General features: G+C 30.1%; 1 protein-coding gene across 1 annotated transcript in view; it reads right to left on the bottom strand.

The window, feature by feature from the left end:
* Positions 1–13,884, bottom strand: part of LOC117167599 (putative 1-phosphatidylinositol 3-phosphate 5-kinase) — a 50,575-nt gene that overhangs the window by 17,404 nt on the left and 19,287 nt on the right. The window contains exon 8 of the mRNA XM_033352654.1: positions 3,178–6,297. Coding sequence (XP_033208545.1) covers positions 3,178–6,297 — 3,120 coding nt within the window. The remainder of the gene's footprint in view (positions 1–3,177; positions 6,298–13,884) is intronic.

The raw sequence follows: 13,884 nt of genomic DNA, 5'->3' as shown, positions 1-13,884 counted from the left end.
GAAAATTAAAATTCGAAAATTTTTTCTAAAGCCTCCAGGGGACTTCGTTTTCGCACGAAAAAATTTTATGTGCCCTTATTGCATCCGGACCCACAATTTAGTAGCGTTTCAAGAATTTGAAGAAGTTTCAAGCAAATAAACAAAAAAATTTTAAGATTCATGGGAAAGTTTTAAATGGTTTTTAATTTAAAAAAAAAATAATAATTTTAAGAGAAAAATGAAACTTCAACTTTTCGGTTGAAAAGTCTTGAATTACATTAAAAATTCATTTTTTTGTAGGAAATTAATCTTTTCGTATAATTCATCTTTTCTCGTTGAAAATTGAACTTTTTGGTTGAGAATTCTTGAATTTTATTGAAAATTCATCTTTTTTAGCAGTAAGTTAATCTTTTTGTTTAAAAATTCATCTTTTTTAGTTGAATCTTCAACTTCTTGGTTGAAAAGTCTTGAATTGCATTACAAATTCATTTTTTTGTAGTAAATTAATCTGTTTGTATTAAAATTCATCTTTTTCGTTGAAAATTCAACTTTTTGGTTGATAATTCTTGAATTTTATTCAAAATTCATCTTTTTTATAGTAAGTTTATCTTTTTGTTTAAAAATCGTTCTTTTTTTTTATTGAAAATTCAATTTTTTGGTTGAGAATTCTTGAATTTTATTAAAAATTCATCTTTTTTTATAGTAAATTTATCTTTTTGGTTAAAAATCGTTCTTTCTTAATTGAAAATTCAACTTTTCAGTTAGGAATTTTGTTAAAGATTCACCTTTTTGTTAGTGAATTAATCTTTTCGTATAAAAATTCATCTTTTTGTATGAAAATTCATCTTTTTAGCTGAAAATTCAACCATTTGATCGAAAATTCTTAAATCTTGTTAAAAATTCGTTTTTTTCGATGGAAAATTAATCTTTTTGTTTAAAAATTCATCTTTTTTTAGTTGAAACTTCAACTTCTTGGTTGAAAAGTCTTGATTTGCATTAAAAATTCATCTTGTTTGGTAGTAAATTAATCTTTTTGTATAATAATTCATCTTTTCTCGTTAAAAATTCAACTTTTTGGTTGAGAATTCGTGAATTTTATTCAAAATTCATCTTTTTATAGCAAGTTTATCCTTTTGTTTCAAAAGCGTTATTTTTTCATTGAAGATTTAACTTTTCAGCTAAGAATTCTTGAATTTTATTAAAAATTCGTCTTTATGGTGGTAAATTAATCTTTTCGTATAAAAATTAATCTTTTTTTTAAACTTGAACTTCTTGGTTGAAAAGTCTTGAATTGCCTTAAAAAATTAATCATTTCTGGTAGTAAATTAATTATTTTGTATGAAGATTCATCTTTTTTCGTTGGAAATTCAACCTTTTGGTTGAGAATTCTTGAATTTTATTAAAAATTCATCTTTTTTGATAGTAAGTTTATCTTTTTGTTTAAAAATCGTCCTTTTTTTCATTGAAAATTCAACTTTTCAGTTAAGACTTCTTGAATTTTATTAAAAATTCGTCTTTTTGTTAGTAAATTAATCTTCTCGTATGAAAATTTATCTTTTTGTAAGAAAATTAATCTTTTTTAGCTCCAAATTAAACAAAATATTTTTGTTTAAAAATTCATCTTTTTTGTTAAAAAGTTAACAAATAGGTTTTAAAGCTGAACTTCTTTTTTAAAAATGGATTTTTTGATTGACGATTCAATATTTTCGTTGAAAATTCATCTCTTTGTTTGGAAATTGAACTTTTTTCTTGAAAAGTCCTTTTTTTTGGTTGAAAAATTACTTTGGTAATTAAAAATTGACCTATTCTCTTTTTGGTGAAAATGATTATTTTTTATGTTAAAATTCAACTTTTTGTTAAAATTGAACTATTTTGTTAAAAATGCAACTTTTTGTTAAAATTGAACTATTTTGTTAAAAATTCATTTTTTTGTTGTTGAAAATTAATCTATTTTAGTTGAAAATTGAACTCTTGAATTGAGAATTCTTGTATTTTGTTGAAAGTTCGTCTTTTCTGGTATAAAATTAACTTTTTTTCTCAAAATGTCATATTTTTATTGATCATTTTACTGTTTTGTAAGAAAATTCCTCATTTTGTCTTGCAAGTTCAATAATTAAAAAAAAACTATTTGGTAAAAAATTAGTAATTTTTTATAATTTAAAATTATTTAATACCTAGATTAACTGTCACATAATATTGAATTATAGGCAGATTTCAACACTTACTCTGATAGTTATTTTTTTATTTTAATTATTAATTTATAACTGAAGTTTATTATTAACAACACTGCCACGTAGACAATATAGGCATATTGGCAACTTCACTCACTAAAAATAGATATAAAAAGCAGTATAAACGTATAATCTGGTTTTACCCAGGGTTGCTACAAGAGTCTAGTTATAAAATTCCATGACTTTTTCAGGTTTTCCAAGTATAATTAAAAACAAATTCCAGGTCTACTTTTTTTAAATTCAGCTAATTAAATTCCATTGTAACAAATTATAATGCAATGATAATTGTTCATCAATAGGTTTAATTGAATACAAAACAAATTTCAATCATATTTTTATCAAAGTGAAAAAGTATTCTGTAATAATAACCATATTATCTATTTATTATTAGTTCAGGAACAATTATAGTCGAACTATTTATGCAAGGATTAGGATTATATTAAAAAATAATAGTAATCTAAAAAAACTGTAAACTTTTTAACAAAGATAAAATAAAACTTTTAGATCGCAAGAACTAATAAAATTGTCTACCTTAAAAATTATCATAATTCAATCAGTTCATGAATTTATACTTAAACATCTTCTAGTGCATTTTACTTTTCCCATTGAATCTTCCAATTATTTTTATATAATCTTTTCCAATTTTAAAATATAGAATTCGCTATAAAACGCTAAATTATTAAGACTTTGAAATAGAAACGATTAAAAAAGTCTCAATCATTTTTTCAAAGTTCCACGACTTTCCAGATTTTCCAGTCATTTTTTTTAAAGTTATATGACTTTTCCAGGCTTATTAAAGACTTTTAAAAAATTCCATGACTTCCTGGTCTTCCAGGTCTTGTAGATACCCTGTTACCTCAAGGCTACACTACTTTCGTCAGGGGGGGGGGGTAGAAATTGCTTAAACTTGGTACCGTAGTTTATGGATGATTCTTTATGTAAAAACTAGGATATTCTAATAACTTACCCCAGAGGCAGAAGATGATGCTCCAGTGTCCCCAAAGGATTCGGAATCAGATTGATCGTCGATGCAGTAGGCAACAGTTGCGACAAAATAGTCTTCTTTTTCTTCTTCTTATCAGGCACATCCTCAGAAGTAACAGGCAAAGCATCCGAATAGGGCATCTGATACATTTTCGGGGATCCCTGAATCACAACAATATCCTCTGGATTCGTATTCTCCGGAATCTCATTATCCGAATAATCAACCGGATCAGCACTTTGTGCCTCATTATGAACAACAGTGGAAATAGCTTCAATCGCATTATAATCAGCAGACATGGGACTAAGATCCTCAATCTGTGATTCGGAGGCAGTGTCTTCCGTAATGTAGCCATCACTCTCAATAACACCGATGCTATTTGACGTTGAAGACCTCTCCGTGACCTTTTTCGGCCTCTCATCCTTCTTCTTAGCCGTAATCTCTAAAATCTTTAAATTCCATTCAGTCACAGCCTCGCAGATAAGTCTTTTCAATATTACTAGACCATCCTCTATCCTGTACATCAAAGCCTGCACTTCCTTTTCCGACTTCTTACCATCTAATTTCTTATTCTCCAATGTCGGCGACGTCAATTTTAACTGAACTTCTTCAATCTTATTCTTGAAGTACAACTGCTCCTTCCCCAGTTGCTGCTTCAAGAGATTCAAAGTCTCCAGTTCTATTGGCAACGTCATCAGCTTCTCTCTTATATTAGAAAACACCTCATCTCCTTTCAAAGCCACATTCTTCATCTCTTCAATCACATTGGCATACTGCTTGGGTTCATAAATCACATTGATCAAGGGCGGTGGCAGTGAAATCTCCCACAGTGATATCCTGTTATATTTAAACACCGACAGCATGTTCTTCTTGGCGAAATACTGGTAGTGATCGTGATGCAGCGAATGCTGACAAGAGTCGACATCTCGTCTCGTGTACATCCCACCGTGAAACCTGAGTTCCAAATACTTAGCAAACGAGAGCGACCAAGTATCTTCCGCCATCGGAATAACTGGTGACACGCTTTTGCACTTTTCGCACTTGCTCCACATAAGAATCTGATTCGCGTTTTCCTGGCCAAAAGGATCAGTGCCCATTAAACTCAGTGTAATGTGAACACAGCCCCCATCATGTGCGAATCGTCTTTCATGTTGAGCAATTTGTTGCCGACAACGTTCGGCTGGACACTTGTACTCAGTTGTCAGACAATAGGTTTCCAAAAATCGTCCAAGGGCGATATCGTTTCTCCCATAGAGGTCCATATTCACCACCCAAGGATTCACGCAAAAGACGGGAGCATTGTTACTGTTGTGAAAAAAGCTGCAAAAGAGAACGGACAAATGTTGGTGACTCGCTGGATCCAAACAATCTGGCCAAGAAGATGTCTGTTCTACGGCTTCATGCTGGACGCTGATTCGCTTCTTCTCGAAGGGCTCGTTATTCGAAGCGTTTAATCGACTACCACAGGCTCTGAAGTTCGCCAGAAGGGACTGAACTTCCCTGCTATCAGCGCTCGAGGTTAATTTCGTTTCCACAAATGGATGTCGAGGTTTGAGTTTCAAATTAGCCAAAGGATTCGCAGGTTGAGAAACTTCATTTGATATACTGCTGATTCTTGCACCCTCGATCTTATCCTGGAAGTAGATTGAATAATATATTTCTTTAGGGTAGAAACATCTCAAAGTGCAATGTCTTCCCGGTTCCGTTTCTAGGTAAGGAATTGTAAATTTCAAATAGGGAGAGACGCTGAGAACCGTTCCTTCGAGGGCTTTTTTGAATTTATTTAAAAGTGGTAAATCTGCTACTGATAGTCGCTGACCATTGGGACTTATTTGACTGAAAGCATCGTATTCGTCTTCATTTAAATACTGATGCAAGGGATCACTTCGATCACTAACTGATTCCCCGTAAATTCGTTTATCGTCACACGAAAGTCGTTCTTTTAGTTTAAACTTTTCAGGGAGATCGGTTTTCAAGACATCGATTTCGATTGATTGCTCTTCCATCGTACTTTCAATACTTCGAAGCTCTGTTTTCTCTGCTTTGGATTCATCCGAAGTGGATTTCTTTGGTTTGAAAAGTTTTAATGTATCATAGGGATCTGAATTGTCTACAAGCATTACAGATGCTTTAAAGGGATTAATCAACTGTGTATTTTCCAGAGATTGATGTCCTCCAGTCTTCTCAGGCAGTTGACTTTCACTGACGTTTTCCTCTTTGTCTGCATTTCCTTTCAGGGAATCATTTTGAGTATTTTCATCCAGAAATGATTTGTCTTTCGGCGGAGGCGGTCTGGCAAATTCGTCCATGAGAAAGGATTTTTCTAACCGCCAGGAATAAACTGAGAAAATCATCATGGAAGTGACATTCTTAACTCGCTTCAATTCATTCTGTGACCCACCACGAAGAAGAATTGTGAAACCGAGGTGAGGATTCGCACATCCTTCAAAATACATCAGGGTTTTCACTCCATACTTCTCGCTTGGGAAGTTTCTCAAATAAAACTTTTTGCAAGTGCCGAGCTTATATCTCACAGAAATGTGAGCGTCGATTGTATCGACGATATTGGCACCAGTGCAACGAGCAACTCTTTCGAGAACGCTCAATTTCACATTTAAAACTAAGGTCACTCCACATTCTCGGAGTCTGTCCTGTGCAAGTCGCGAAACTGATCGATGCACCAGCACTACGTCTGGACCTAGAGCAGTAATTCGAGCGACAGTGTGGCCGAGATAATCATTTTCCTGAAGCATCACAGGCTCCAGGCTTAAAAGTTTTCCTTCTACTCGTTGATACATGAGACCACAGCCAAGCAAAAGAATTTTCGGGTTGGCAATCATTGCGTTCATTCCGCGATGAGCGACATTTTTACTGCATACGACTCCAGAGACGATTTCGCACTCGTTTCTACTCCCACCGGGGGATTTTTTTATCTGAACGTACTGCCTGATGTCTAAATCATCTGCGTCATGATTCAGGTCGGGTCTCACGTAATCGACTACTTGGTGAGCGATTTTTAAAATGGTGTCGGACCAGTTTTGTGAGAGTCCTTCTTTGTTGAGAAGCTGCTTGAGCAGCGAGTCTTCGTGTTGTTTGTATTGAGACCTTTTAAGAAGAAAAAAAAGACAACTTTCAATAGGGTTGTTTCGCGATTTTAGATAATATAATTTTTCAATACATTTTTTTTAATCCGAACCGAAGGTGAATTATAATTTTTCTGTTGAGTCGTTCAGCAGAAAAAAATATTAAAAATTGAGGGCGGTAAAACACTTATTCAAATTGGTGTCACGTGAGTGCCACGTGACTCAGAGGTTCTCATAATTATCTATCAATGTCACGATGTGGCTTTGATGAAAACCATGAAAACTAACGAAACTCAATTCTGACTTTTTTGATTTGATAGCTTTATTTGTTAAGGTTTATGTGACAAAAAAAGTTATCCTCTTATAATATTTGGATTAAGAGTCAGTAATAAGTTGAAGGAAAACCGTAAGTACAATTATTAATACATTTTAAAATCGTAAATATTTACGAATTGTTCAGTAAACATGGCTATTGGCTTTTACAAAACCCTCCTTGGAAATTTTCTTAAACAATATTTTGCGACTTCTCTTTTCGATAGCACAGAAAAGATATTTGAGAACCACTGATACATGAGCTGTGGAGCTCATCGCGGTGGAAAATCCGACCCCTTTGACGTTAAAGGGGCCCTCCAATCGACATCGGGATAAAAAATTCATATTTCAACATTAAATTAAAAATAGTAAAAAATACGTAAAAAATATTTTATGGACGTTTTTAGAATTAGAATTTTATATACTATAAGATCCATTTATTGGAAAAATGATATCTGACTTTGGCAACAACCCTATTATTTGGGACAGGGTGTCTACTCAAATCCTGGAAGAATATTCTTTGACGATTCCAGGTATTTTCAGTTTTCTCAAGTTTTTTCTAGATATAATTTTTCACACGTATCATTTTTGGTAGAAAATTTATCTTTTGGGTTTAAAATTAAATTATTTTGTTGAAAATTCATTTTTTCTTTTGAAAATTGATTGCTTTAACTGAACATTTGATTCTTATATTTTTTGTTAAAAATTTCTTTTTATGAATAAAAAAACTATTATTTTGTTGAGTTTTTTTTAACATTTATTTTTCAAACATTTTAACTTTTCTAATTTTTATTGAAAATTGATCTTTTTTAAATAAAAATTAATATACTTCGTTGAAAATGAGGATTTTTTGGTAGAAAACTAATCTTTTAGGTTGAAAACACAACTAACTTTTTGGTTAAAAATTCATATTTTTTGTTAAAAAATCATATTTTTACATTCTCATCATTTATGACTGAGAAAGTATTAGAATTGTCGGAAATTTGACATCACACTTTTTCAACGGATCTCCACGTTTCGAGACCCCCTGAATCCGAAAATCAGGTTTTTACGATGCCGTCTGTCTGTCCGTCCCACCGTCCGTCCGTAAACACGATAACTCTCGAAAAAATGAACGAATGAAATTCATCTTTGGCACACTTTTTTTAGGTCCTAAAAGAAAGGACGAGTTCGTGAACCAGCTATTTTTGATAAAAATTCAAAAAGTGAGCGCATTTTGAAAATTTTTGAGACCATTTTTTTCTGAATTTTAAAATTCTATGTACGGATATTTATAGTATTAAAAAGAACCAAACAATTTATCCTTATGACTTTTTTCGATAAAAAGAAAATTCTCAGAGTTATAGCGTTTTCAAAATTTCTTTAATCAACCGAAAATCAAAATTTGAAGCCGAAAAACGCACGATATGAAAAAAAGTCAAGAAAAGAAAAACATTTCTTTTCGAAAGCCCTACAAGATTATCATAACCAATTTTTGGATTTTCTTCACAAATCGAAAATTCAAATTTTGATTGCACAAAAAATAATGGAAAATAACAAATTCCATTTTGTGGACAAACTATGTAGGATATGAAAAAAGATGAATTAACAAAAATGGTTATCCCAAAAAAGATCTACAACTTCGTTAAGAATCACTTCTTGATAGGACGCGTACTGTTTGTTTTATTCGTGAAAAATAACGTTGAAAAAAAAATAAAATAAAAAACATGTGTGGAAAAACGACGAAAGTTACGAGAAAAAAAAATCCAACAAAACCTGATTACAAATGTCTGTCGGAAAACGAGAGCGCAGGGCGAGTGTCACGATGAGAATGTGTACCTCAAAGCCTACAGAGCTTTGAGAAACTTAATATTTGACTATACTTAATTCAGTAGACAATTCAGAATATGAAGACGCATGTAAATACTGTCATCTAAGAGATCTTTTTGATAAAGTTTTTTTCAAGCATTCCAAATGCAAAGAATTAATATCCGAGCGCGGAGCGCGAGATTTAACCGTCGCGCGCCCTAGACGCGCTCAAACTTGCGAGCGTAGCTTTTATATTCCAACATAAATTATAATAGTAAAAATGTTCTATTACTTTTTAAGTTCGTTTAAATTTTTTACCACTATTTTTTTTCCTGACAATTTATACATTTAGTAAAAAATAATCAAAGATATTCCTCAAAATGTGTGAATGTATTGCTACAAAAATCGCCATTTTTTGTAATTCGAAACTTTCCTCATAATTTGTACAGCATTGTATTATTGAAATTTCCTACACTAAAAGAAAAAGTAATGTTTTGCACAATTTTAATACGTTTAAGACTAAAATTTATAACTTTATTACCGATTTTATTCGACAACTTATGAATATTTTAAAATCCCGCATTTGACAAGAATTTTGGCCAAGTCACTTTCGCCGTGTTTTTAATTAAATGTCGCAGTATTATGTTAATGATATATTACAAATATTGTTTATAAGACACAACTTTGCCGTTCAATTGATTATTTATTCTCAAACATTGGTTTAAAGTAGTTTATTTAAACCTCAAAGTTTTCCAACTGCTTAGGTAATATAATATAGTATCTCATAAATTTAATTTTTCAACAAAAATTAGCAATTGTGCATTAAAATTTAATATTATATATTTATATGAAATATTAATAAGATTAATATTATCGATTTACTTTTTAAGATAAATTAGGTAAATTAACTTTTCTGTTAAAAATTTATATTTTCGATTTAAAAATATAACTGTTTTATAGAAAACTCATCTTTTTGACTTGAAAATTCAACAGTTTGGTTAAAAAAATGCTTATTTCTTGACTGAAAAATGTTTTTTGATTAAAATTTGAACCATTTTCTTGAAAATTTGTTTTTTTGGTTCGAAAACGTATCTTTTTAATCATAAATTTCATCTTTCTTGAGCAAAAATGCAAATGTGGTAGACAATAAATCTGTTTCGGTTGAGGCTTCAGAAGTTTAATCGGAAATTCGTTTTTTTAAATTAATTCGACTGCTTTCAATATGTAATTAAAATCTTTTTTGGTTGAAATATCAGCTATTATATTTTTTTTATGAGAATTTAACTTTTTTGGTTAACATAATACTTCAATTTTCTAACAAATTCTTGAATTTTAAAATAAAAAGACTTATTTTCTACCAAAAAAGATTAATTCTTATCAATAAATATAATAGTTGATATTTAAAACAAAAAATGTTTTAATTATAAATTAACCATGGCATGATTTTTTAACTTAATTTAATTTATAATTAAAATGATCATTTTTCGAACCAAAAAGACGAATTTTAACCAAAATATTTGAAATATTAATCAAAAAAGATTTTTCATTCAATAAAATGTTCAACCAAATAATAAAATTTGTAACCAAAAAATAATTTAAATTGTTTCAATACTTTTTTCAATGTATGTATTAACTTGAATTAAGATGAATTCTATTTCAAAATTTACTACCAAACAGTTTAATTTGCAAATAAATCGATAATATTAAATTTTAATGCATTCTTACAAATTTTATTAAAAAATTAAATTTACGAGTTATTATTAAATTACTTTCCTAAGAAGTTGACAAAATTTGTGTTTAGAATTAGAGGTTTTGAATAAACTACTTTACACAACTTTTTTAGAATAAATAATTAAACAGTAAACACAAGCCATTCTTGCTTTGTAATGTATTCTGTAATAAATTATAAGTGAATTGTGCCATTTTATTTTGATAAACTCCATTGGATTTTCCTTGTCTCAGTATTGCCTTCTTTGGTGTCCCACTTAAGGATATGCCCCAAAAATTCGTGTCTCAATAATGGATAATCTGACTAGCTTAAAAAATATCCATTTACATTAATTAACTATAGAATTAATTATGTATTTTTTGTTTTAATCGATCAAATAATATCTTAGCCACTTATTATAACGGTTTTTGTACCAAAAATTCCAATTCATCATTTTAAAATTGTGTTTATGTGGGTTCGCGTTTCCTAACTGTCCCAGTAATAGTCAGTTTACCTTATCTTTTTAATTTGAAAACTCAACTAAAATGTGTTCAAATGTATTTAGAAACAATATTTTTTTTTTGTAAATCATTACTATTAATTTTCTAGGTGTATGGTTGGTTATAAATCTTGAAGAATTTAGAAATTGGGATATTGTAGCAATCCTGAACAAGGCACCTTTTAATGCAAATAATACGTTTTCTATTATTTTGACTCCTTTTAACATTTAAATTTAAGTTTAAGTGCATCAGAGAAGGTATTAGATTTGTGTAAAATTTGACCCCCCTTCCCCCAGTTTTTGTCAAATGTCCACATTGTGAGACTCCCTGAATCCGAAAAACAAGTTTTTACGAATGTGTCTGTCTGTATGTCTGTCTGTCTTTGAACACGATAACTTTTGAAAAAATTAATCTATTAGATTGCCCTTTGGTACACTCGTTTAGTGTCCTAAACTAAAGGTCAAGTTCGTTAGCCCGACATTTTGGATGAAAATTCAAAAAGTGGGCAGATTTTAAATATTTTTGAAACCACTTTTTTAAAAATTCAAAAATTCTCTGTAAGGTTATTCATAGAATTCAAAAAATTTAACAATTTATCCTAATGACTTTTTCTGAAAAATCAAAAATTACTAGAGTTATAGCATTTTCAAAATAAAAAAATAAAAAAACTAAAATGAACAATTTAGGCCAAACAACGCATGATAAGAAAAAAAGTCTGAAGAAGAAAAACATTGCTTTTTGAAAGCCCTACAAGATTATGATAACAACTTTTTCAATTTGGTCAAAAAGTTGAAAATTCCAAATTTGATCATACAAAAAAATGTTGAAACCACATTTTTTCAAGATGTAAAAATTCTATGCCCGGTTGCTCATAGTACTTCAAAACTTAAACAATTTAACCCCATGACTTTTTTCTATAGAACGAAAATTATCAGAGTTAGAGCATTTTCAAAATCCAAAAAAAAACAAGCTAAAATGAAAATTTTAAGCCAAAAATCGCATGATATGAAAAAAAGTCAAGAGAAGAAAAACTTTGCTTTTTAAAAACCCTACAGGACTATGGTAATAACTTTTTCAATTTGGTTGAGAAGTTGAACACTCCAAATTTGATCGTACCAAAAATAATAAGAAATCCAAAAATTCCATTTTTTGGTTAAACTATGCAAGGTACGAAAAAAATGAAAAAGCTCAAATTGCGCGCCCTGGAAAGAACTACAAATAAAGAATGAATCACTTTTCGATATAAGCTACGAAAAAAAATGAGAGAAAACTTGTTCATCCAAAAAAGAGCTATAATTTTTTATAGGACAGTTACTTTTTGCTTTAGTCGTAAAACATGAGATTAAAAATTAAAAAATTAACTTTTTGGAAAAAGCACAGAAAAGACGAAATAGGACAGTAGTCTTTATTTTAGAGCGCAGTAGTTTTTATTTAATCGTAAAAAACAACATTAAAAATATAAAAAAATATAAAAAAAAGGAAATAAGAATTATTATGATTCAATTTTTATGCATCTTATGAATTATAATGATATACATTTATTGAAATAATACATGTTTCAGAGCAGCTTAGAATACAATTTAAAGCAAAATAAGAAACAAATACAACAATAATCATGATAAATACAATTTGCTTTTTATTTTGCAATTTTTTAATAAGTAATCGCTGACAGAGTTATATAAAAAAATGTTTTATAATTGATATAAAAGTGTTGTGTATAATGTAGCCAAAAGAGCTTTAACAAAAGAGAGTTCAAAACCACAAAAAAGGTCTGTGCCCGAATGCGAAAGAAATGCAAAGACTAAGCGCGGAGTGCGATTGCCCTCAGTCGCGTGCCGTAGGTGCGCTCAAACTCTCGAGCTAAGCTTTTTTAATGAAAGAGAATTCACAATCACAAAATTACAGTGGTGAATATTTTGAGTCTTAATTTTAAAATGTTTGCCCAAGAATGTGCGGAAATATAAAGACCGAGCGCGTAGCGCGAGGTAAACACATAATCGAGCGCAAAGCGCGAGATAAATACAACATCGAGCGCGAAACGCGAGAACCAACAGTCGCGCGCCCTGGGCGCGCTCAAACATGTGCGAGCGAAACGAGCCGCGCGCGTAGCGCGCGATGAGAATGTGCCTACGTAACGGGCAGATTGTTTAAATCCTATTTCAAAATGCTTATAAATGCTCATTAAATTCGCAAAATACATATAGGTCGAGCATATTAAAAAATAAAATTTTTCTATTTCAAAACTACTAGATTCTAATGTCTTCAGTTTCTGTTTATAATTTAAACCAAAATTGAAACCTTATAAAAAGGGGAAAAAGCAAAAAAATTGTATTAATATACTCTATTTCAGGTGATTTAGGGGATTTGTTAATTTATGGGGAAAGGGGGATTGCGTAAAAAAGGGAACTATGTTCCCTGTAATGATTACACTAAGATTCAAAAGGTTTAAAAAAACTTCATAAAGATTTTAATGATTTTACAAAGACAGAGGCGACGGAGCCCTACGGGGTACGAGGGACAATGCCCCCCTTAGAAATCGTCCAGGGTGGGGCGAAGTATAAATCCCCCCCTCTGAAATCGAGTGATTAAATTCATTAGATTGTTTGCATTTGTCCAAAAATCTGCCTGGAATATTTGTGAAATAATTTATGTCTTTGTGAAATATTCTTAATCTATCTGAAATATTTGAAATCTTTGTCGAATATTTAAAATATTTTTGAAATATTTGAAATTATTTGTGAAATTATTGAAATCTTTGAAAAATGATTGAAATCCGTTCAATCTTTTAAATCTATCTGAAATTTTTGCGAAATATTTCAAATATTTTATAAATACTTGATAATATGTTTAAATTTTTGAAAGCTTTGGAAAATCATTAAAATCTTTGTGAAATCTTTTAAATCTATCCGAAATCTTTATGAAATATTTAACATCTTTGGGACATCATTAAAATCTCTATAAAATATTTTTAATTTTTGAAATTTTTAGAAAATCATTGAAGCATATGAAATCTTTTTTAAACTATTTGAAGTCTTTAAAATCTTTGTGATATCTTTGGAAAATCATTGCAATTTTTTTAAATGTTTGAAAATATTTGCGAAATATTTTAGATATTTTATAAATATTTTATCATATTTGAATATTTCCAATAATCTAGCTGAAATATTTCTGAATTAATTGATGTGTTTGTGAAACCTTCTTAGTCTATCCAAAATATTTGAATTCTTTGAGAAATCTTTGACCATTGAAATCTTTCTGAAATCCTTGGAAAGCCTTTCGAGGAAATATTTGGTAATATTTG

Source organism: Belonocnema kinseyi, chromosome 2 (genome assembly GCF_010883055.1).
Source record: "Belonocnema kinseyi isolate 2016_QV_RU_SX_M_011 chromosome 2, B_treatae_v1, whole genome shotgun sequence".
Taxonomy (NCBI): Eukaryota; Metazoa; Arthropoda; class Insecta; order Hymenoptera; family Cynipidae; genus Belonocnema; species Belonocnema kinseyi.
The sequence above is the reverse complement of the archived record's forward strand: the minus strand, read 5'-3'. Positions and strand labels throughout refer to the sequence as shown.